We start from the raw sequence: 24,327 nt of genomic DNA on the forward strand, positions 1-24,327 counted from the left end.
GTGGGTGAAAAACCCCTGGAGGATTTGGTCTCCCAGTGCCTGGGTTTGTCAGCTGGAGTATGACTCCATTGCAGCATTAATCCAGCTTTAAAAAATGCACAGGGATGCCTTGGACCTTTGCAGGTTTAAAATGCACTCCAAGTTAATTTGAATGTTTAGACAGTGTGAGCACTTGTATCTGCTCCCTAAGCATTAAAGAATCAACTAGTGGCAGAGATGCTCTGAACAAGTGTGCATTCATAGATGCACAACACTCCCTGGGGTAGAAAATGCATTTTCCAGACCATTTGTTCAGATTGTGCTAGGATCCATGGTAGTAGCATTGATCCCTGACACCTCTGCCTTGACAAAGTCCGTTACAACCTGTAGGTGAGCTTGTCAGATCTTACTGAGACCAACAGCTAGGAAGATAGAATTATGGCTGTAATGTAGAAATGTAAGACCAGTTTTTGCTTTATAAATACAGGATTAGAGTACACATTTTCTAACTACAACAGCTTCTCAGATCAATGAGTGAGCAACTGTGCAATCCACTTGCTGGAACTGAAAGGTAAGGAAAAGTGAAGTTGAAATGAGTAATTAAAAAATGCAGGAGAGCCAAGTGAAATTACCATAAGGCCGTCATCAAAATGGAAAATCTTAGATGGACAGAGATGTACAGTCAGGAAAGCAGGGAAAGGTCGATAGGACAGCAGGAGTCATGAAATGATATTGAATAATGTAGAGGAGATCGCATTGTGAGCAGCAAATACAGGTTACTAAATTGAAAGAAGTACAAGTAAATGGCTCTTTCACCTGCAAGGAGTGTTTGGTGCCCTGGATGGTGGAAAGGGAGGAGGTGAAAGGGCAGCTATTGCATCTCCACTAATAAAAATAGAAAATGCTGGAAATATTCAGCAGTTCAGGCATCATTTGTGAAGCGAGAAGCAGAATTAAAGTTTCAGCTCTGACTTTTTGTCAGAACTGGGAAAAATTAGACGGGTGGAATAGAACGAAATGGAAGGTCTGTGATAGAGTGGAAGATATTAAGTGGCATGAGTTGGTAGGGCTGAACGAAAATGGACAGCATAGATTCCAGTTTGTTTTTCTTTCAGTGGGGGATGGAGATGTAGAAAGATTGGACATCCATGGTGAAGTGGAGATGGTAAGTGTGGGGACATTGGAAATTGTTAAAGTGACGGGCATCAGAAGAGTCACGGATGTAGGTGGGGAGCGACTGAATAAAGAAAAATAGTCAAGATAGGAAGAATCAGTTAAGTGGGGGTAGGAACAGGCCTAGGAATAGGTCTACCATGACACCCCTGTTTGTGGATTGCAGGAAGGAGGTCGAAGCAGGCTATTTGGGGTTGGGGACTGAGGCTGGAAGCGGTAGAAGGAAGATCTCCAGAGGAGATGGGGTCACTGACAGTCGTGGAAACAATGGCTTGAGGTTCTTGGGGTAATAGTCTTGGAAGGGAGGAGGAAGCATCTGAGAGTTGTTGTTCAGCCTCTTCCAGGTAGAGGTCAGTATGCCAAACAACAACATTCTTGTCAGTAGGTTTGATAATGTTAGGGTTTGACCTGATGGAACGGAAGTGCAGCAAGTTCAGAGGAAGATGGGTTAGAATGAGTGAGGGTAGCAGAGAAAGAGATGGTCATGTCATACCATTTCTCAGTGAAAAGAGGGAGGGGCCCTTGTGGAGGGAGAATACTGGAGATGCATTGAAGGGTCAGTTGTGCAGTGTGGAAGATCCTAGGCAAAGAAGTGGGTGTGGAGGCTGTAATCTCTGCCCTCCATTTTATTACCTTTGCATGTGTCGGTTTTAATCTTCCCATTTTTGCTTTTGAATGGCAGCTGTTTATTATTCTGCCATTCACACCTCCTCTGGACGCGCATTGTTACTTTATTGCCCCATTATTATTGCTGTGTTTTTTGCCATGTCAACTTTGTCATTTAATGTTTCCCCCCATCATAGAAGTTTCACGTTTGTTCTTTTTCTACCCTCCCCTATTTGATTTTAAAAAAACTATTACATTTTGTTTTCCACTGTTCCCCATTTGACTTGCTAAGAACCGATTACATTCCTAATTATTCCTGATTCTGATGAAAGGTCATCAACCTGAAATGTTAACTCTGTTTCTTTCTCTAGGGATGCTGCCAGACCTGCTGAATATTTCTACCCTTTTCTGTTCTTTCAGATTTCCAGCATTTGATTTTGTTGCCCCTTATGCCCTTTCATGGAAAGATGGTAGAGGAAGCGAGGCAGGTGTTAGAAGTGATGAGTGGACTAGAATACTTGGCGTGAATGGTCCTTTCAGTTAGTTGGGAAGGGAAGATGTATTTTGTGCCATTGTGCTGAAGATGGCATTGGGTGATCTGTTCAATGTGTAAGTTGGAAGATAAGAAAAGGGAAACCGTTCTGGGAGGTAGTGGAGTGGGTGAGGGTGGCAGTGAGAGAAACTATGACCAAGTTTGAGAGCCCTGGCAGACACATTGGAGGGAAATCCTTGGCTGAGGAAATAGAAGAATTTTAAATGCACTGGTGTAGAGGGTAGCTTCATCCTCTGCCATTTTCTCCACCACCCATTTGCACGCGCACACCTTGTGCCACTCCTTTGTGCACACTCATGGGCCTCTGTGCATGCTTTCCCTCTTTGCTCTCTTTCACTTTTATATTGTGCGACTTTTGCATTCCAATCAGTTGTAAGCCAGCATTGATTTTTTTTTTATGTAAGCAACCTTTTGACTCAGCAGACAAAATACCAAGTTTGCCTTAAAGCAGGTTAAGGTGATTTTGGTGGCTGTTTTGGCTGAGCGAGATATGAAACAAAAAGTAGGTTTATCAAACTGAGCTTCAAGTAATAATTCCCAGAGTTCACATGGAATTTCCAGTGGGTCTGCTTGTTGGATTACTGTCTGTCATCTTGATGTGTTAATTTGGAAAAAAATGTCTTCAATGATAGTTGTTCCTTTGTAGTTAGATGGCATTGTCCGTTATAAATTTGGGCAGGGGTTACCAGAGAGTTTTGCCACTTAAATGTTCTCAACATAAAAGACTGAAAACCTTTGGGCATGTCTGTTTATACTAGCCGTTGTGGTAGATGTGAAAGATCCACCAAGAGAGAATCAGGTGTCTTCTGTTGTTCTGGCTAACTTTCCTCCCTCAACTCATGCCAAAAATTAACTGTTGGATCATCTAATATGCTGTTTTTAGAACATCCGTGTGGACAAATTGGCTACTCTCTTTGTCAGCATAAGTGGTTTTGCTTCATAAATATAACTTAAGCTTCATGTCCTTCTCTGGAGCACTTTAGAATGTTTTATAGTTAATAAATATTCTGTAAGAACTCAACTGTATATGCAATTGGTGCTGATACTGCTTTTGTTGTATTTTCAGCCATGAAGTTGCAGTTCCAAATCCTCATGCTACTCTGGTGCTTTGTGGATATATCAAAGGCTGCCAAAATTGTGGTTGTGCCGCCGATTATGTTTGAAAGCCATCTCTACATTTTCAAGACCCTAGCTAAGGCATTACATGAGCATGGACATGAGACGGTGTTTGCAGTGTCAGAAGGTAGAGAGATCCCTTCATCAGATTACTTTAGACTGCTGCGGTATCCTGGCTTCTTCAATAGTACAACAGCAGATGAATTTTTGCAGTCCAAGATGAGGAACATTTTCTCAGGAAGGCTAACAGCACTTGAGCTCTTTGACATTCTGGAGCATTACTCTAAGAACTGTGACATCATGGTTGGCAGTCGGGGTTTCATTGCTCAGCTCAAGGAAGAAAAGTTTGACTTGCTTTTGGTGGACCCCAATGAAATGTGTGGCTTTGTGATAGCGCACCTTCTGGGAGTAAAGTACGCAGTCTTTTCCACTGGTCTCTGGTACCCAACTGAAGTTGGTGCTCCAACACCGCTGGCCTATGTACCAGAGTTCAACTCTCTCCTTACAGACAACATGAATTTATTTCAACGAATTACAAATATTGCAGTGTACTTAGTGTCACGCTTTGGTGTGAATTTCCTGTTCTTGCCAAAATACGAGCGAATAATGCTGAAGTATAAAATTGAGCCTGAACGCTCCATGTATGATTTAATACAGGGTTCCAGCTTATGGATGCTTTGCACGGATGTAGCACTGGAGTTTCCTCGACCAACATTGCCCAATGTTGTGTATGTGGGAGGAATTTTGACTAAACCTGCGAGTGTACTACCAGAAGTAAGGTTTTCTCATTTCTTTTACAGCTACAGGGCTCAGTGTTACTTTGAAAATCAGTGTGTAAAGACAGAATGTCCCTCGAGGCTTCAGATGATTAACAAAATAATGAGCATAAAAGATCATGATAGCAATAAAAGACGAAGGTTTGTACCAAAATTGAGCCTGAAGCTCAATTTTCATGTTTTATTTATGCCCACAAATGAATGAAGCTTCAAAGCTTTGTTGTGTGACTGGTAGTTTGGTGTGCTTAATTTGAAAATGAACGGGTTGTGTTAGCAGTTACTATTATTATTATTTTAGTCACACATTAGGGATTGAAATCTTAAAAAGTATATTGTAATTTGGTTTTATTTAATTGCTTTCCAGCCCAATTCTTTAGCACACTGGTAATAAATAAGGTTTACAAGATGAATATGGTCTTTCCTATCCATGTGTTGAAAAGGGAGTGAGCAGAATAGTGAAACACATCTGGGAATAAAAGATACTTGCAATTCCAAGTTTTGCTGCAATCATGTTTTGATCAATTGGCTTTAAAGGTAAAATGATAACACTCATTGAAAATAGATAAGTTGACACCATGGTTTGACGCATGGTTGCTTCTCTATTCTGTTGTAAAATGCTTCAACAGTTTTCATCCATCTAGATGCTCCATCACCCCAACTACAGCACGAGGTTGAAATGGAGAAAGAAAATTTAAAACAAAAAATACCTATGGATTCAGTGGTCAAGCATCAGTTATTTTGTTTTTTTTAATTGTAGCCAAGTGCATAGAATGGTTATATTTTTCAATCCCAAAATCCATGAAACAGTTTTTAAAATTAATTCTATATTTTTAATATTGCTAATACATATCAGCTAATTGCAGTGTTGTTTTAACTTCTGCAGCCCTTTAATTCTCTCAAGGGCCTCATCCTCTGCCCTATGAATCAAAGAGATGATACCAATCCTTTGCCTTCATGTTCTATGGTGAGAGGCCAATTTAATTTCTGTTCACTCTCCTTTTTCCCAGCATCCTGACCTATGAGTAGATATGTTAAGTTCTGTTTTGCCCTGGCTGCATTCTATCTTTTCTACCTGTTCCAAAAATAGTGATGCTGTGTATAATCCCATAACTGTAATAATGACTGCTCTTGTGGTTTTTCAAGATATGCTATTATTAAGGTTGATACTGAAAAGGTCTTCTGGAAACCAATTGAGGATAGTTAAAGTTAGTTTTTGAAACAAGAGTCCACAAAAAAGTCAATTGTAGATACCAACGAGAACAGCAAAGAAGTGGTAATTGAAGGAGAATAATCTGAAAGGTCCACTAAAACAAAATTTGAGTAGAAGTATTTAAAGGATCATAAAGTAATTTTTAAAAAGCACAAGATGTGCAAGAATAAACAAAAGGCAAAGATCTTAATGCATTATTATGCAAAGACTTGAATTTGTATTTTAATTTATTGATATATTCAACCATGGAATGTGGGTACCACTGACAAGGCCAGCATTTATCACTTATTTCTAATTACTCTTGAGAAGATGGCTGAGTTTCCTTGAACCGCTGCTGCAGTCTGTGTGGTTGAGGTACATTCACAGGTCTGTTTGGTAGGGAGTTCCAGGATTTTGACCCAGTGACGGAGAAACACTTACAAATGCTGGTGATCACGTGTGCCTGCTCCTGTCGTGTCTCTAGGCTGTACAGGTTAGGAGTTTGGAAGATGTTGTCCAAGAAACCTTGGTGAGTTGCCGCAGTGCATCTTGCAAATGATGCACACTGCAGCCATGATGATGATGGGGGAAGTGAATGTTCCAAGGTGCTAGAGTGCCAGTCAAGTGGTCTGCTTCTATTGACTGGTGTTTTGAGCTGCACTTGCCCAGGAAAGCGGAGAGTATTCCATCACACTCCTAGTACCTTTGTAGATGGTGGAGAGCCTTTGGTGGGTCAGAAGATGCATTACTTGCTGTAGAATACATAGCCTCTAACCATAGAACCATAGAAAAGTTACAGCACAGAAGGAGGCCATTCGGTCCATCTTGTCCATGCCAGCCCGAGGACTCCCAGGTGTCCTTTCTAATCCCACCTTCCTGCACCCGGCCCATAGCCCTGCAGCTTACAGCACTTAAGGTGCAGATCCAGGTACTTTTTAAAAGAGTTTAGAGTTTCTGTCTGCACCACCAACTTTGGCAGGGAATTCCAGACACCCACTACCCTCTGCATTAAAAAAAAAGTTCTTCCTCATATCCCCCGTACACCTTCTGCCACTTATCTTGAATCTATGTCCCCTGGTTCTAGAATTCTCCACCAAGGGAAACAATTTTATCCTGTCCACTCTATCTATTCCCCTCATAATTTTGTACGCCTCGATCAGGTCACCTCTCAGCCTTCTTTGTTCTAAGGAAAATAACCCCAACCTATCCAATCTCCTCATATCTACACTTTTCCAACCCTGGCAACATTCTTGTAAACCATCTTTTGTAGGCTGTGTTTAAGTAGCCCATCCAGTTAAGGTTCTGGTCACTGATCCCAAGGATGAAGATGGTGGGGAATTCAGTGACCGTTATGATGTTGAATGTAAAGGGGAAGTGGTTGGACTTGCTTTTATTGGAGGTGCTCATTGCCTGCCTGTGAATGTCACATGCAACTTAACGGCCCAGTGGCCCAAGCCTCAATGTTGTCCTGGTCTTGCTATGTTCAGGCAAGGACTGCTTCAGTATCTGATGAGTTGCGAATGATACTGAACACTCTGCAGCCATTGGTGACTATCCCTACTTCTGGCCTTATGCTGAAGGGAAGATCATTGAAGTAGCTGAAGATGTTTTGGGCCTAGGACACTACACTGAGGAACTCCAGCAGTATCCTGGAGCTGAGATGATTGACTTCCAACAATTGCCACCATCTTCTTAAGAATGAGTTCAGTCAGTGAAGAGTTGCCGCCTGGTTCCTATTGACTTCAGTTCTGCTGGGCCCCTTGATGCTACACTCTGTCAAATGCTGCCTTGATGACCAAGGCAATTAATCTCACCTTGCCTCTGGAATTCAGTTCTTTGTCCATGTTTGGAACAAGGCCATAATGAGCTCTGGGGCATAATGGTCCTGGTGGAACCCAAAACTGGGCATCAGTAAGCAGGTTATAACACTGTTGATGGCCCTTTTCTGTCATTTGTTGATTGAATGGAATGGGTGATTGGATTTGTCCTGCTTTTTGTGGACAGGACACACCTATGCAATTTTCTATTTTGTCAGGTAGCTGGGCTGACTAGTACAACTTCATTAGAGGCATGGCTCAGTTTGGATCACAAGTTTTCATTACTGTTAGGGCCTTATAGCTTTTTCTGTATCTAGTGGGCTCATGTGGAATGAATTGAATTTGCTGAAGACTAACATCGATGATGGTCAGGATCTTGGGAGGAAGAGATGTATCATCTACTCAGCACTCGTTGAAGATAGTTGCAGAAGTTCTGGCCTTGACTTTTGCACTGATGTGCTGGTCTCCGCCATCTTTGAGGATGGGAATGTTAATGAGCTGTATACTCTCATTAGTTATTTGACCATCATCACCCATGACTAGCTATGGTAGGGCTATGCAGAACTTTGATCTGATCCGTAGGTTATGGAATTGCTGAGCTCTGTCTGTGGCATTCTGCTTCTTCTGTTTAGCATTCATGTAGCCCTGTGTTGTAGCTTCAGGTTGGCACCTCATTTTGGAGTATGACTGCTGCTTCTGGGATGTCTTTCTACAATCATAATTAAACCAGGGTTGGCTCCTAGCTAGATGACAATGGTAGAGTGAGGGATATGCTAGACCACGAGGTTGCATATTGATTGAATGCAATCCTGCTGCTGGCTGCCTAGTTTTGAGCTGCTGGGTTTGTCCTGAATCTATCCCATTAAGCACTGTGATAGTGCCACACAATACATTGGAGGATGACCTTTGTGTGAAGACAGAACTTTGACCACAAGTCCTTATGGAGACACACTTTCCAATGGATAGATGCATGTGCAATAGGTAGATTGAGGGAAAGGACGATAAGTTTTTGTCATGTGTTGGTGTTCTCACTACCTGCCAAAGGCCTATCTGGCAGCTTTGTTCTTCAGGGCTCGACTAGCTCGGTCAGTAATGATGCTATGAGCTATTGTTGGTGATGGACGTTGAAGTCCCCCATTCAGTGCTACATTTTGTGTCCTTGCTAGCTTCAGTGCTGCTTCCAAATGGCAAAGTACTGATTCATGAGCTGAAAGATGTAAATAGTCAGCAAGCGGTTTCTTTGACCATGTTTAATCTGATACCATGACACTTTTTAGAGTCTAGAAGCATTGTTGATGGCACCTGGGGTCACTCCATCCTGGCAGTGAACTATTGTCTCGCTGCCTCTTAAGGGTCTGCTGGTAGGAAGAGGACATACCCGGAGATGGAATTTGAAATGTTGGCTTAAAGCTTCAATTGTGTATGACTGTCAGACTGATGCTTGTTTAGCCTGTAGGACAACTCTCCTAGTTTTGGCACAGGTCTCAGATGTTATTAAGATGGAATTTGCAGGGTCGACTTGACTGGGTGATTTGTCCGAGGTTGTCTAGGCCGAGGCCAGGTGATCCGTCTGATTTTATTCTTTGACTTTTTCATAGCCAGTGTGTGGTTTGCTGGACCAATCCAGACAGCACATTGCTGTGGGTCTTGAGACACGTAGGCTAGACCAGGTAAGGATGGTAGATTTCCTTCCCTAAAGGACATTTGTGAACCAGGTGTGTTTTATGACAGTTTCATGGTCCCCATTATTGATACTCACTTTATTCCAGACTCATTTAATGAACTGAATTTGAAGTCCCCTGCCCTGGTGGGATTTGACTAGTCGACACCTTTGGGTGTAATTGAAAGATTACAATCGAGTGAGACAACTTTATAATGGTGATTTATTTTCAGATTATCTTTCAAACTATGATCTATTAAAACAAAAAAAAACCTGGAAAAACTCAGCAGGTCTGACAGCATCTGCGGAGAGGGATACTGTTAATGTTTCGAGTCCGTATGACCCTTCATCAGAACAAAATGTCAACTGTATCTCTCTCCGCAGATGCTGTCAGACCTGCTGAGTTTTTCCAGGTATTTTTGTTTTTATTCTAGATTTCCAGCATCCGCAGTATTTTGCTTTTATGCTCTATTAAACTTCAGTTTTTGGAAAATGCACCATAATTTAAAAATGAAAACTCGCCATCAAAAATGTTTCAACTTTTCTATTTTTGATTAATTTTGCAGTGATCAAAATAATTAAATCTAACTTTTGCTAGTCAATGCAGTTAATTCACTTTAAATGTCTTCTGAGAATGAATCAAGCATGGTAACAAAATGTCTACAATTGTACAGTAAACGTGTTAGACCTTTATTTTCATACTCTTAATGACAAATAACCACCATACCTACATGCAGCCATAACACATTTATTGCAACACCTTTTGTAAAACTTGGGCTTGTCATATCAAAAAGTGGTACCAAATTTTAAGTACGGAATGTCATTATTGTCTCTGTAGCATGGGTGAAAGAGATGATTATGGAGTGGATGAAAGCAAATAATATGCTTTTGCATTGCCCAATCAGAACTTTGACCCCAAAACATCCCCAACATAAGGGTTCAATTTCCCACAGCACCAGTCCTTGTAGCGCCTCTGGGTGAACTGTGCATCTGAGGTCAATTAGTGCCTAATTATGGGTGTCATTGTGATGTGGACTATTGACCACAGTATAAATCCATATTATTATAGGACCCTTACACCTGGCAGAAAGGATTTACCAAACCCAAGCCTCAAGTAAAATTGTTTTAGAACCTATATGTCATTCTGGTTTAATCAATATGTTAAATGTTAATTTTCATTGGTTTTCTTGAATGATACTTATTCAAAATTTTGCTGAAAAGATAAAAGTTTTTATGTAAGAGAGATGCTTGCCTCAAATACAGAATGGTGTTATCCTAAGTACTCTACAGTTGCTACATTAACTTGACATTCTGATTTTTATCTTAAGTTTTGGAATCTGGCAACAGGAAGTGAAACAAGTAGTTTGGCATAAACCTTTCAACATTTAATAAATCAGTCCATAACTTGTCTTTTCCTAATGTGGAAGGTGTAGCTGCTGTGCTTCTAGGAATACTTTATTAGGAATTGGGCTAATTTCACAAATTGGGATCGGGAGTAAGCCTGCCGAGCCTGCTCCGCCAATCAGTACAATTGTGGTTGATCTGATTGAAACCTCAACTCCAATTTCCATCTATCCCTGACAACCTTTCACCCTCTTGCTTATCAAGCATCGATATAACTCTGCCTTAAAAATATTCAAAGACTCTGCTTTTACCGCTTTTTGAGAAAGTGTTCCAAAGACACTCTGCCCTCAGAAAATTTCTCCTCATTTTTGTCTTAATTTTAAACAGTGACCCCTAGTTCTAGTTTCTCCCACAACAGGAAACATTCTTTCCACATCCACCCTGTCGAGACCCCTCAGGATCTTGCATTTCAATCAAGTCGCCTCTTACTCTCCTGAAACTCCAGTGGGTACAAGCCTAGCCAGTCAAGCTTTTTCTCATAAGACAACGTGCCCATTCCAGGTATTAGTCTAGTAAACCTTCTCTGAACTGCTTCTAATGCACTTACATCCTTCCTTAAATATGGAGACCAATACTGTATACAGTGTTCTCACCAATGTCCTCTATAACTGAAGCATAACTTTCCTACTTTTGTATTCCATTCCCTCACAGTAAACGATAACATTCTATGAGTTTTCCTAATTTCTTGCTGTACCTGCATACTACCCTTTTGCGATTCGTGCACTAGGACACCTCTGCATCTCAGAGCTCTGCAATCTCTCACCATTTAGATAATATTCTGCTTTTTTATTCTTCCTGCCAAAATGGACGATTTCACATTTTCCCACTTTACACTCTATTTGTCAGATCTTTGCCCACTTCCTTAACTTACCTATCTACTTGTAGCCTCCTTAAGTCCTCTTCACAACTTTCTTTCCCACCTATCTTTGTGTCATCAGCAAATTTAACAACCTTCATTCAAGTAATTTATATAAATTGTAAAAGGTTGAGGCCCCAGCAGTGGTCTCTGTGGCACACCACTCATTACATCTTGCCAACCAGAAAAATACCCATACACGCCTACTCTGTTCCTGTTAGCTAGCTGATCTTCTATCCATGCCAACATGTTACTCCTTACACCTTACAATGAGTTTTTATTTTCTGCAAAATGTGGCACCTTATCAAATGCCTTCTGGAAATAAGTACAGTACATCCACCAGTTCCCCTTTATCGGAGAACATGTTACTTACTTCAAGATCTCCAATAAATTGGTTAAAAGTGATCTCCCTCTCTCAAAGCCATATTGACTCTGCTTGATTACCTTGAATTTATCTAAGTGCCTTGCTATAATGTCCTAAATAGTTTCTAACATTTTTCCCTATGACGGATGTTAAACTAACTGGCCTGTAGTTTCCTGCTTTGTCTCCCTTGATTTTTGAACAAAGGAGTTACATTCGCTATTTTCTAATCTAATGGAACCTTCCCCAAATCTAGGAGTTTTGGAAAATTAAAACCAATATGTCAACTATTTCACTAGCCACTTCTTTTAAGCTGCTGTGTATGCTGCAAATATATTTTAAATTATTTAATCAGAATAACAGGGAAGTTATATGCAGGCTTAGTGTATTACTGACATTTTACTCTTTTTAAACAATATCCACTATAGAATATCTAGGACCTCGTGATCAGAGCAAGCAATTGCATATCTCTTTATCTTGAAGAATCATGAATAAGCAGAGTCTGAGCTGGAAAGTTTCAGAAATATGTCAAATTGGGATAGAAATTGAGGGGAGAAACACAAATTTGATTATAAGAAAGACAAAGTGGGAAAGTAAAATTACTTAAATTAAGAGAAACAACAATAATTAACATCTATTGAAGTAATTAAGACTTATCACACCATTCAAAGGGTATTTACAATGGAATGGACAAGTCAGAGCTTTTTCTGGTGAGTTTAGTCTGATCTGGGCTAAGTACAGGGACTTCACACTAATGTTTTTGAACTGTGAGTCAGATGGTAAAATATCATTTTTGCATTGCTTTTAGGGGAGCAGGGGGCATCTCTGACAGTAGCCTCCTGATTCCTGTGTTTAATTGTGCATTTTAAAAATTCATTCATGGGATGTAGGCATTGCTGGCGAGGCAATCATTTATTTCTCATCCCTAAATGCCTTTGAGAAGGTGGTGGTGAGCTGTCGCCTTGAACCGTTGCAGTCCACGTGATGTCAGTACACCCACAGTTCTGTTAGGGAGGTGGTTTCAGGATTTTGACCCAGCGACAGTGAAGGAACGGCAATATATTTCCAAGTCAGGATGGCGAGCGGCTTAGAGGGGAACATCCAGGTGCTTTTCCCATGTGTCTGCTGCCCTTGTCCTCCTAGGTGGTAGCGGTTGTGTGTTTGGAAGGTGCTGTTTAAGGAGCCTTGGTGAGTTCTTACCGTGCACCTTGTAGATGGCGCACACAGCTGCCACTGTGTTGGTGGTGGAGGGAGTGAATGTTTGTGGATGAGATGCTAATCAAGTGGGCTGCTTTGTCCTGGATGGTATCAAGCTTCTTTAGTGTTGGAGTTGTGCTCATCCAGGCGAGTGGAGAGTATTCCATCACACTCCTGACTTGTGCCTTGTGGCTTTGGGGAGACAGGAGGTGAGTTTACTTGCTGCAGGATTCCTAGCCTCTGATCTCTCATAGCCATAGTATTCATATGACTAGTCCAGTTTAGTTTCTGGTCAATGGGAACCCCAGGATGTTGATAGTGGGGGATTCAGCGATGTTAATGCCATTGAATATCAAGGGGTGGTGATTAGATTTTCTCTTGTTGGAGGTAGTCATTGCCTGGCACTTGGGTGGCATGAATGTTACTTGTCACTTGTCAACCCAAGCCTGGATATTGTCCAGGTCTTGCTGTATTTGGACATGGACTGCTTCAGTATCTGAGGAGTTGTGCATGATGCTCAACATTGTGCAATCAACAGCGAACATTCCCAGTTCTGACCTTATGATGGAAGGAGGGTTATTGATGAAACACTGAAGATGGTTGGGCCTAGGACGCTACCCTGAGGAATTCCTGCAGTGATGTCCTGGGATTGAGATGATGGACCTCCAACAACCACAACCATCTTCCTTTGTGCTTGGTATGACTCAACCAGCAGAGTTTTCCCTCTGATTCCCATTGACTCCAGTTTTGCTAGGGGTCCTTTATGCCACACTCGGACAGCTGCTGCCTTGATGTCAAGGGCAGCCACTCTCGCCTCACCTTCGGAGTTTAGTTCTTATATTCACGTTTGAACTAAGCTGTAATGGGGTCAGGAGCTGAGTGACCCAGGCAGAACCCAAATTGAACATCAGTGAGCAGGTTATTGCGAAGCAAGTGCTGCTTGATTGTACTGTTGATGAGTCCTTCCATCACTTTACTGATGATCACGAGTAGACTGATGAAGCGGTAATTGGGCCGTGTTGGATTTGTCCTTTTTTGTGTGCAGAACATGTCTGGACAATTTTCTACATTGCTGGGTAGATGCCAGTGTTGTAACTGTACTGGAACAGCTTGGCTAGGCGTGCGGCAAGTTCTGGAGCACAAATCTTCAGTACAATTGCTAGAATATTGTCAGTTCCGGTAGCCTTTGCAGTACCTGGTGCCTTCAGCCATTTGTTGATAACACGTGAAGTGAATGGAATTGGCATCTGTGATGCTGAGGACCTCTTGAGGAGGCCAAGATCGACCTAACTGATTATTGCCAATGCTTCAGCCTTCTCCTTTGCTCTGATGTGCTGGGCTCCCCCATCATTGAGGATAGGATATTTGTGGAGCCTCCTGCAGTGAGTTGTTGAACTGCCCACCAACATTCACAACTGGATGTGGCAGGACTGCAGAGCTTAGATCTGATCCCTTGGTTGTGGAATCCAGTGCCAGAAGTTGTCAGAGTCCGATGTTAATAAAGACAGTACTGTTGTTTTCTGTGTTTACTTCTACGGCATTATCCAGCCCAGTATTGTTGCTGTGTTTCAACTTAAGTAGTTGCCATTCCTGCACTGTTAATGTTCTAGAACGATGATTTTTTTTTTTAAAAATGGGATATTATTGAACATGAGGTTTGTTTTCAGTGATTTAGAAAAGAAATTATATGCTTATGGACTTATTGCAGTGGCATTGGAAGGAAGTTCTTTAGTCTTGTGGATATTGCTGAATAAACAGGGTTATGGAGCACACTGGGTTGGATTGCAGGAAAGGTTTTTATGTCTCAATTGTTTGCAAAAGACCAGAGCCTGGTTCTATCAGTTAGTGTCAGCCTGTGCTTAGCTCAACAGTTACAGCTGTGCATTCATTAACAGTTTACTGCTCTAACACTGACTTTTATAGTTAGACTTGAATGACTGTTGTGCAGCCTGCTAGTTTGTATTATAAGCTGATATTTTTTCAACCCAGTTTTTCTTTTGTGACTTGGGTTGAAATGCTCTTGGTATTTGCACAAATGTCCATTCTTAAAAGAAATGCTAAAGAATATTTTTTTCAGGCCAGGGATAAGATTTCTGCTATTTATTACCACCTTTTGGGGGTACTGGCACATTTTGGAATTCAACACTTGATAATTCCACTGTGCAGCAGACTTTCAAAGCTACTAGTCATCCTTGGCTCTTGCAGTTTCATTTAATGACTTTCAGCCTAATGAAGTTATATTTACATCCAGAATGTGAGCAGGTGCACCAGAAGGCAATTAAGATTTGTCAGCTTGGTGCTTTTGGTACTGGAATTCTGTTCAAATTTCACCATGGCAAGTTGTAAAATTGAATTAAATCTAATATTTGGGCTAGTGCCACAAGAAAATGATCAAGAAATGACAAAATTGTCTTTTAAAACCCACTGATTCACTAAAGCTCTTCAAGGAAAGGAACCTACCACCATTACCACCCAAGCTTTTGTGTGGCTCCAGTTCCTCACTGGTTTACTTTAAGCATCTTTAGAGAACTTGGGGATGTTGCTTTGCCAAATTTTCATTTAAATGTATTGCATCGTTTTTCAGTCTTCAAATTTTTTCATTTAATCAAGTTTTTCACTGAATTTTTGGCATTTTTCTCTTTTTTCATTCTTCCACTTTTTGACACTTCTCTTGAAACAAGATCTATGTGTATGACCTATGAGCAATTTTAATTTCCCAACCTTTTGCTTTGGAGAATTAGTCCAAGACAGCTTCCTTTGGACATTCCTCTGATCTTTGTTCAGTCCACAAGCATGACTTCTAGCTTCTGGTTCTGGTTCCTGGCCAATTTACAGTAACCCCTGTTGGCATTGTGTGTTAAATGCTGAGTGAGAATAGGATAGAGCTCATAGTAATGCCCTGCATGAGTGCATGCAGAATTTTGCCAGCCAAATGAGGTAATAGAGGCCTGTTGCTGCTTCTGTAACTATACTTGTGCGTATTACTGCTTTTGGAAAAAGGTGGGCCAGTGGGGGTAAGTTTGAATCTCTCTATTTGTGCATCTGTTTTATTTTGGTCAACTCTGACAGCAAGAGTATCTGGCTCTCTAGCTTCATCCTTGTAATTTCCTATGGTGATCCCTAGAAGAGTATTGGTTCAAACTGCTGAATAGGAAATGGAGTAAGTTGTAGCCATTTATCTCTCCTCAAATAGCAATGGAAAGTATAAATATAAAATCCACCAATGCCTGCAGCATTAGGTCCCCAATGCACATAAAAGTTGAGGTGTGGAGCTACAGAAGGTTGTGATGTTGATATATAAAGTATAATTATAGTTTTGCTTTTTGTGTAGTTGTAATTTTGCTAGTATTTGTATGATATATTTTTGTTTTGAGGTGACTGTATTACAGGTACTGTTAGCCATTTAACCTGTTTGCTAACGTCAGGCAGATTATTGGCTAATGGAGGTGTCAGTTTAGTATTAAGTCTGATATATCTGTATGCCTTCTTATCAACCTGAAACTGATGAGAAGCTTACAGAAATGGAGTATAAGACTAATACGTGGGATGCTGACAGATCAATAAATGCATTTTTAAAATTGTGATCGACGATACAAGGTTGACTGTTAAATGAAATATTATCTAATTACATCTCCAAAACACTTTTTTTTAGTCTTTTCCTGCTTTAATGAAAATCAAAACTTCAGCTGAGTCTGTGAAAGCTTGAACAGGTGGAAAGTTGAGTGTGGCTTTCATTCACTTGTTAATAAATGTTGATATATTTACTTGTCCATATTTTCCCTCCTACATATGTTGCTGCATATAAAACTATATGTGCTGTGCAAATTCTCAAGATATGAAGAATATTTAAAATGTCACTCTCGCAGATACAGAAGAATGTACTGCCATTGATTGTCACTATGTAAACATAACACATATATTCCTTTCATTGTATTGAGTTGCCAAATTAACTACCAGTGCCCAGAATTGCAAAATGACTTTTCTTTTGACATTTGTAATACTGCAGTCCTTTTCAACACTGGATTTATATCCAATGTATAATACTGCTATGTAAATAGTAAGTGCAATGAATTTTATTTATTCCCAGCTGGTCTGCTAGTCCAGTGATGATTTTTTTTTCCCCCCATGGTATTGTTAATGCACACACAATACTAAGCTGATGTTTCATTTGTCTCGTCCAATTTTGAGTATCTTCTGTTTGAAGTCTGTAGTTAATTCACCAATTGGAGTTCTCACCCTAATGAATTGAACGTTAGACAGATTTTCTTTTTAGTTATTCCAGAATTCAATTTGATATTTTAAGTACACCATTTCAGCAATAAAATACTTTTTGAAATTTGATAAAGTTCCTGTGGATTCTAAACCTACATTCATTGTCAAGAGTGCAAGGATACAGGGGATAGACAGGGAGGTGGAGTTGAGACCATAATCAGATCAGCCATGATCTTATTGAATGGTGGAGCAGGCTCTAAAGGCTAAATGACCTACTACTGCTCCTAAGGTTTAGAGCAAGAAAATAGCTATGGGGAAAGCAGATAAGGCCTTGGCACTAGCACTAAGTCAATAAGAGTTATTTAAGGCTTTGGTTTGTCTGAACATTAGATATTGTGTACAATAATGGGCCCTTTGTCTGATGAGATGGAAGGTTGCATGTATAAAGAATAATACCTAAACTTGAAGAGACCTCTGTTACTGCAATGGATTTAGAGAGCTGTTGCTTCACTTTCAGGAAATGGACTTTTATGCAGGAGTTTATGGAGAGTACGTGGAGTATGTCCCTACAAGGAAAGCTCATAAACTTTTGGGCAAAAATCTCTACATGTGTAACTTCTTAGAATCTTGCTTTGAGAACTGTCAAGATGATGGGTTTCTTTATGGTTAGGCACTTGGCTAACTAAGAGTGATAACTTGCATTCTTAGCACACAGAATTATTTGACAAATATTGTCCAATCACAGAATCACATTTAATGTTGGACGCTATGTTTTGAGTTTTGCAAGCAAGGGCTGGTTGGTTACGGTCTGTACCTTGCCCGTTGTGAACAGTGGCTGGGGCATGCTGTTTGATGGGATCCGCCAATCTTTGGGATGTACGGCCCACATTCATAGTATCACACGGACACTGAAATTCATATACCATATTTGTGTGATAGGCAGAACGTCTTTTTGGCTTGACGGCAGCATCCTGTTAGTGGTGAATACCACTTGCGTTGCTACTGTATAGCAGCATGGAACAGCTAGCTTCACCTGTTGCTCAAATTTTTGAGATACCTTACCCTTCCAGGGTAATCTGGGGTAGACTGGACACTTTTCAGGGCCGAGAATGACGGCCTTGGACCCATTCATGAGTTTCATAATCCTCAGTGTGCTAAGAATTACACCAACAACCAATTTAAGATCGTCAGTGGGGCTAACAGTGTGGTGCGTTTGCATGCACTGGAAGCTACATATATTAATACACAGGGCCCTGTTCTTTGCAGACAGAAAGAACATGTATACACATTGCGCCTGTTACAGCTAAACAAAGTAAGTGATAGCCATTTGCTGACTCATTCCTCAGGGCAATGTCTTGACCAATTGGGGTAAAGCTGCCCGGTTTAAATTTCGAACATGCTTGGCAGTTAACTGTCAGTCAGTATCAATTGGTACATTCTCCATGGCAACACCACATCAATCAGAGTCCACTTGCCAACACACTTCTCATACAGTATAAATTGTTGTTTTCCCTTTTATGTTAGTATTCTTGCAAAATGTCTTGATGACTGCAAGCCGAAAAGCTTTGTCATGTCTCTTTTCTCAGCAATGCTCAAGAAAAATTTTCATAGATATTGGGAAAGTGTGAGGAGTGAGGCTAATTGGGTAGCTGTTTGTTAGAGTAAGCATGATGGGCTAAATGGTGATCTCTTGTCTTGGAAGATTCTGTTACAAATGCATGTTGGTTTTTGAGAATGGTAATCATTATGAAACTACCAGAGGAAAGAAAAGCATGTAATGCAACTGATCTTGGGCAAACTGTCTTGAAACGTTTCATTATGCTAAACGTTTTAAAATATATTTAAACAAATTAAAATATAAATTACTCGAGAGAACCAACTGCAACATTGTGATTGGTATTAAAATAGTTGCTCTCTCGAGTGGTCTGATTTGTGCCCAGTTGATTTTCTGTTCCTTCTGTGAAACAATTTTGGGAGGAACATGATTTTATCTAATTCTACATCAGTGGATTGTGGACTGGAACTGGTGGATGGCTCAGAGCCATAGATTTGTTGCCTTTAATTCAAGGACACTGAGATCTTCTGGCTAGGACAGGTTGACTTCTTCAAGTGATGTATTGGCAACATCACAGATCCTTTTGCTTCGTGTGTTCTAGCACCATATCAATATTATGATATAAAGAGCCTCCAGACTAATCTGTGTCAACTATCAACTGTATTCCTATCACTTGGGGGTTACCATTGACTGGAAACACTGGACCAGCTTTATAAATACTGTGGCTACAAGAACAGATCAGAGGCTGGGAATCCGGCAGCAAGTAACTCATTATTTGACTCCCCAAAGTCTGCCCACCATCTATAAGGCATAAGTCAGGAATGTGATGGAATACTCTCCACTTGCCTGGATGAGTGCAGCTCCAACATCACGAGAACCTTGACACCTTTCAGGACAAAGTAGCCAGCTTGATTGACACCCTGTCCATCACCTTCAATATCCACTCCCTCCACCATGGACACACAGTAGCAGCAGTCTGTACAATCTACAAGATGCATTGCAGTGACTTACCAAGGCTCCTTCAAAAGCTCCTTCCAAACCCATGACCTCTACCACCTAGAAGTACAAGGGCAGCAAATGCATGGGAACACCACCAACTGCAAGTTCCCCTCCAAGCCACACACCATCCTCACGTGGAACTATATCGCTGTTCCTTCACTCTCACTGGGTCAAAATCCAGGAAATTACTTCCTGATAGCACTGTGGATATACATACATCGCATGGACTGCAGTGGTTCAAAAAGGTGGCTCACCGCCACCTTATGGGCATTTAGGGATGTGTAATAAATGCTGGCCTAGCCAGTGACGCTACATCCTATGAAAGAATAAAAAACTGTGGCTCATTTGGTAGCACTCTAACCTTTTGAGTTGCAAGGTTGTAGGTTCAATTCCCACTCTAGGATTGATCACCAAAATCTAGGCTGACATTCCAGTGCAGTATTGAGTGCTGTCCTGTCAGAAGTGCTGCCTTTTGGATTAGATGAGAAGATTATCCCTATCCTAATCAATATTTATCCCACAATTAACATCATGAAAACAGATCCTGATTGTTATCAGACTGTGGAAGCTTGCTGTGCACCAAATAGCTGCTATGTTCAGACTACACTTCAAAAGTACTTACTTTACAATCAATTATTTTGGGATATCCGGTTGTGAAAGATGCCATATAAATGCAAATCACTTGTTTTTGAATCTAGTTTGAAGTTGGAGAATATTTAATATATCTGTGCAATTCAAACTGAAGTCATTCTTAAATCAGCAATGCCAATACTTGGAATAAGTATTTTTAATGCATTCATGGGATGTGGGCAACGCTGGCTAGGTCAGCATTTATTACCCATCCCAATTGCCCTTGAGAACATAGTGGTGAGCTGCCGCCTTGAATTGCTACAACCCATGTGGCGTGGGTATGCCCACAATGCTGTTAGGGAGGAAGTTCCAGGATTCTGACCCAGTGACAGTGAAGGAACAGTGATATATTTCCAAGTCAGGGCAGTGTGTGGCTTGGAGGGGAATTTCCAGGTGGTGGTGTTCCCATGTGTCTGCTGCCCTTGTCCTTCTCAATGGTAGCGGTTGTGGGTTTGGAAGGTGCTGTCTAAGCAGCCTTGGCGAGTTCCTGCAGTGCATCTTGTAGATGATACACCCTGCTGGGACTGTGCATTGGTGGTAAAGGGAGTCAGTGTGTGGATGGGGTGCCAATCAAGTGGGCTGCTTTGTCCTGGATGGTGTCAAGCTTCATGAGTGTTGATAGAGCTGCCATCATCTAGACGAGTGGAAAGTATTCCATCACAATCCTGACTTGTGCCTTGTGGATGGTGGGCAGGCTTTGGAGAGTCAGGAGGCGAATTGCTTGCCACAGAATTCGTAGTCTCTGACTTCTTGTAGCAACCATATTTATATGGCTAGTCCAGTTCAGTTTCTCATCAATGGTAACCCCCAGAATGTTGTTAGTGGGGGATTCATGATGGCAATGCCATTGAATGTCAATGGGCAATGGTTAGATTCTCTCTTATGGAGATGGTCATTGCCTGGCACTTGTGTGGCATGAATGTTATTTTCCACTTGTCAACCCAAGCCTGGATATTGTATAGGTCTTGCTGTATTTGGGCATGGACTGCCTCAGTATCTGAGGAGTCATGAATGGTGCTGAACATTGTGCAATCATAGCGAACATCCCGCTTCTGACCTTATGATAGAAAAAAGGTCAATGAAGCAGCTGAAGATGGCTGGGCCTAGGACACTACCCTGAGGAACTCCTGCAATGATGTCCTGGAAGTGAGATGATTGACCTTCAACAACCATAACCATCTTCCTTTGTGCTTTGTATGACTCCAACCAACTGTTTCTCCCCTGTTCCCATTGATTCCCGTTTTGCTAGAGCTCCTTGATGTCATACTGTCAAATGCTGCCTTGATGTCAAGGGCAGTCACTCTCACCTCACCTCTGGAGTTCAGCTCTTTTGTCCAAGTTTGAACCAAGATTGTAATGAAATTGTGTGCTGAATGGCCCTAGCAGAACCCAAACTGAGTGTCAGTGAGTAGGTTATTGCTAAGCAAGTGCCACTTGATGATACTGTTGATGAACCCTTCCATCACTTTACTGATGATCGCAAGTAGACTGATGAAGCAGTAATTGGCTGTGTTTGATTTGTCCTTTTTGTGTGCAGAACATACCTCGTTGCCAGGTAGAATCCAGTGTTGTAGCTGTACTGGAACAGCTTGGCTAGGGCCGCAGCAAGTACTGGAGAACAATTCTTCAGTACTATTGGCAGAATATTGTCGGGGCCTATAGCCTTTGCAGTACTCAGTGCCTTCAGCCGTTTCTTGATGTCACATGGAGTGAATCGAATTGGCTGAAGACTGGCATCTAATTTGCTGGGGACCTCTGGAGGAGGCTGAGATGGATCACCCACTTGGCACGTCTGGCTGAAGATTGTTCCAAATGCTTCAGCCTTATCTTTTGCACTGATGTACTGGGCTCCCCCATCATTGAAGATGGGACATTTGCGGAGCCTCCTCCAGTGAGTTTAATTGACCACCGCCATTCACAACTGGATGTGGCAGGACTGCAAAGTTTAGATCCATCCGTTGGTTGTGGAATCACTTAGCTCTGTCCATCACTCGCTGCTTATGCTGTTTGGCATGCAAGTAGCCCTGTGTTGTAGCTTCACCAGGCTGGGAACTCATTTTTAGGTATGCCTGCCATGCCCTCCTGCACTCTTCTTTGAACCAGGGTTTACCCCTTGGCTTGGCGGTAATGGTAAAGTGAGGGATATACTGGGCCATGAGGTTACAGATTGTGGTTGAGTATAATTCTGCTGCTGCTCATAGTTGCTCAGTCTTGAGCTGTTAGATGTGTTCGAAATCAATCCCATTTAGCACGGTGGTAGTGCCATAAACCACGATGGAGGGTATTCTCAATAGGAAGATGGGACTTCATCTCCTCAAGGACTGTGTGTGGTGGTCACTCCTACCGATACTGGAGCGTCATGGACAGATGCATCTGTGGCAGGCAGGTTGGTAAGGATGAGGTCAAGTATGTATTTGCCCGTGGTTCCCGCACCACCTGCCAAAGACCCAGTCTAGCAACTATGTCCTTTAGGACACTGCTGGTTCAGTCTGTAGTGGTGCATCAGGCCACTCTTGGTGCTGGACATTGAAGTCTGCCACCCTCCGTGCTTCTTCCAAGTCATGTTCAACATGAAGTAATGATTCATCAGCTGAGTGGAGGGGGTTGACATGTCAGTACATGGTAATCAGCAAGAGGTTTCCTTGCCCATGTTTGTCCTGATACCATGAGACTTCATTGGGTCCGGAGTCAATGTTGAGGATTCCTAGGGCAGCTCCCTCCTGACTGTAGACCACTGCTTCCACCTCGGCTGGGTGCATTCTGGAATTTTTTCAGGAGCAGAGACCTTGTTCGTCAGTAATTATGAACTTAATATACCGTTGAAAGCCCAATTGATGTGTTTCATCAAGCTGTAATTTTTTTCAAGTGTCTTTACAATGAGATTAATGGTGTAAGCGTGGTAATTCTTGCCAGTTTAATGATTGCTAATCAATTGTGGTCTGTGGGGACTTCAATGTACTATTCGGGTGAGTGCGGTATCACTGACTGTGACTTCTAGAATGCCCTATTTAACTTCACGTGCACATTCCAGAAGTTGCTGATAGTTTGAAGAGTAAAGACGACAAAACAGTGTCAGATTAGCCTTCCCTTTCTACTGTAAAATTTGGGCTATTAGAAACCAAACCTCACCAGTTCATTTGCACTAAACTTAAAAGCAATTCCATCATGGTAGGAACAATTTAGATAATGGACTAAGTCATGCTGACATTTATGGGTGTTAATATCATTTACACAATGTTATTTGGTTGGTATGTTTGCATCATTATTAATATCATATTTATACAATATTATTCATATAAATGGTCCCCATTCTGCCATTTTGAAAGGTGCATTGGAGGTAATGCATACATTGCAACATAAAATTATGTAAATTTGATGCAATGTTTTTCCATTTAAGGGAGATGTGTAGTGCCATGTCCACTTGTGCAAGTTTTTTTTATTGTCTTTGTGGTCTAAAATATGTGCCTAAGTCGACTTTCTTCTCTTGAAGTTCCTCCTGTGTAGGAACTGCTAAGGGTATGGTTCTCACGTTGCTGTGGATTGTGCTTGTGTGAATGCTCTCTAGGTTTCAAGATTGAGTTCACTGTGGGTGGAAGATGAATCCTCTCATTTTCATTTTTCTTTGTCTTTTGGTTAGTTTGCAAGTGTTCTCCTTTGCAGTGTGTTTATTCTGTACATTCATTACAAGTTTGAAATTTCCACGTATGGAGCTTGAGCCAAGTGGAGCATGGCATAAATACAACAGAATCCTACACTAAGTGCTTGCCATTGTAGGAGATATTGCTTGTGATACAGTTTGTTGCTAATTTTCATAAAAAGGTCATTCTAATATGTTTTGTTCTTGGATTTTGGTTTCATGTTTCTAGATTTTATTGTTAAATTATAGAATCAAGTAATGCAGCACAGGCGGAGGTTGTTTGGCCCATTGTGCCTGTGCAGGTTCCTTGAAAGAGCTACCCAATTAGACTTATTGCCCTGCCCTTTCTTTCCCCATAACCCTGCACAATTTTCCTCTTCAAGTATTTATCAAATTTGTTTTTGAAAGTTGCCAGTAAATCTGTTTAGGCAGTGCATTCCAGATCATGGTAACTTACTACACAATTTTTATTTCTTATCCCTGGTTCTTTTGCCAATTACCTTTAAATCTGCCTTCTGGTTACTCTTCTGCCACTGGAACCAGTATCTCAATTTATCAAAATTGTTCATGCTTTTGAACACCACATTCCCTTATTCCTGTTCCATGG

The 24,327-nt window shown here is 41.3% G+C and overlaps 1 protein-coding gene across 1 annotated transcript in view; it reads left to right on the forward strand.

Moving 5' to 3' along the window:
- The first annotated feature begins 465 nt into the window (after positions 1-465).
- The window catches only part of ugt8 (UDP glycosyltransferase 8), a 79,448-nt gene continuing 55,586 nt past the window's right edge, over positions 466-24,327 (forward strand). The window contains exons 1-2 of the mRNA XM_078542910.1: positions 466-550; positions 3,378-4,201. Coding sequence (XP_078399036.1) covers positions 3,380-4,201 — 822 coding nt within the window. The 5' untranslated portion in view covers positions 466-550; positions 3,378-3,379. The remainder of the gene's footprint in view (positions 551-3,377; positions 4,202-24,327) is intronic.

Source organism: Cetorhinus maximus, chromosome 1 (genome assembly GCF_964194155.1).
Source record: "Cetorhinus maximus chromosome 1, sCetMax3.hap1.1, whole genome shotgun sequence".
Lineage (NCBI taxonomy): Eukaryota > Metazoa > Chordata > Chondrichthyes > Lamniformes > Cetorhinidae > Cetorhinus > Cetorhinus maximus.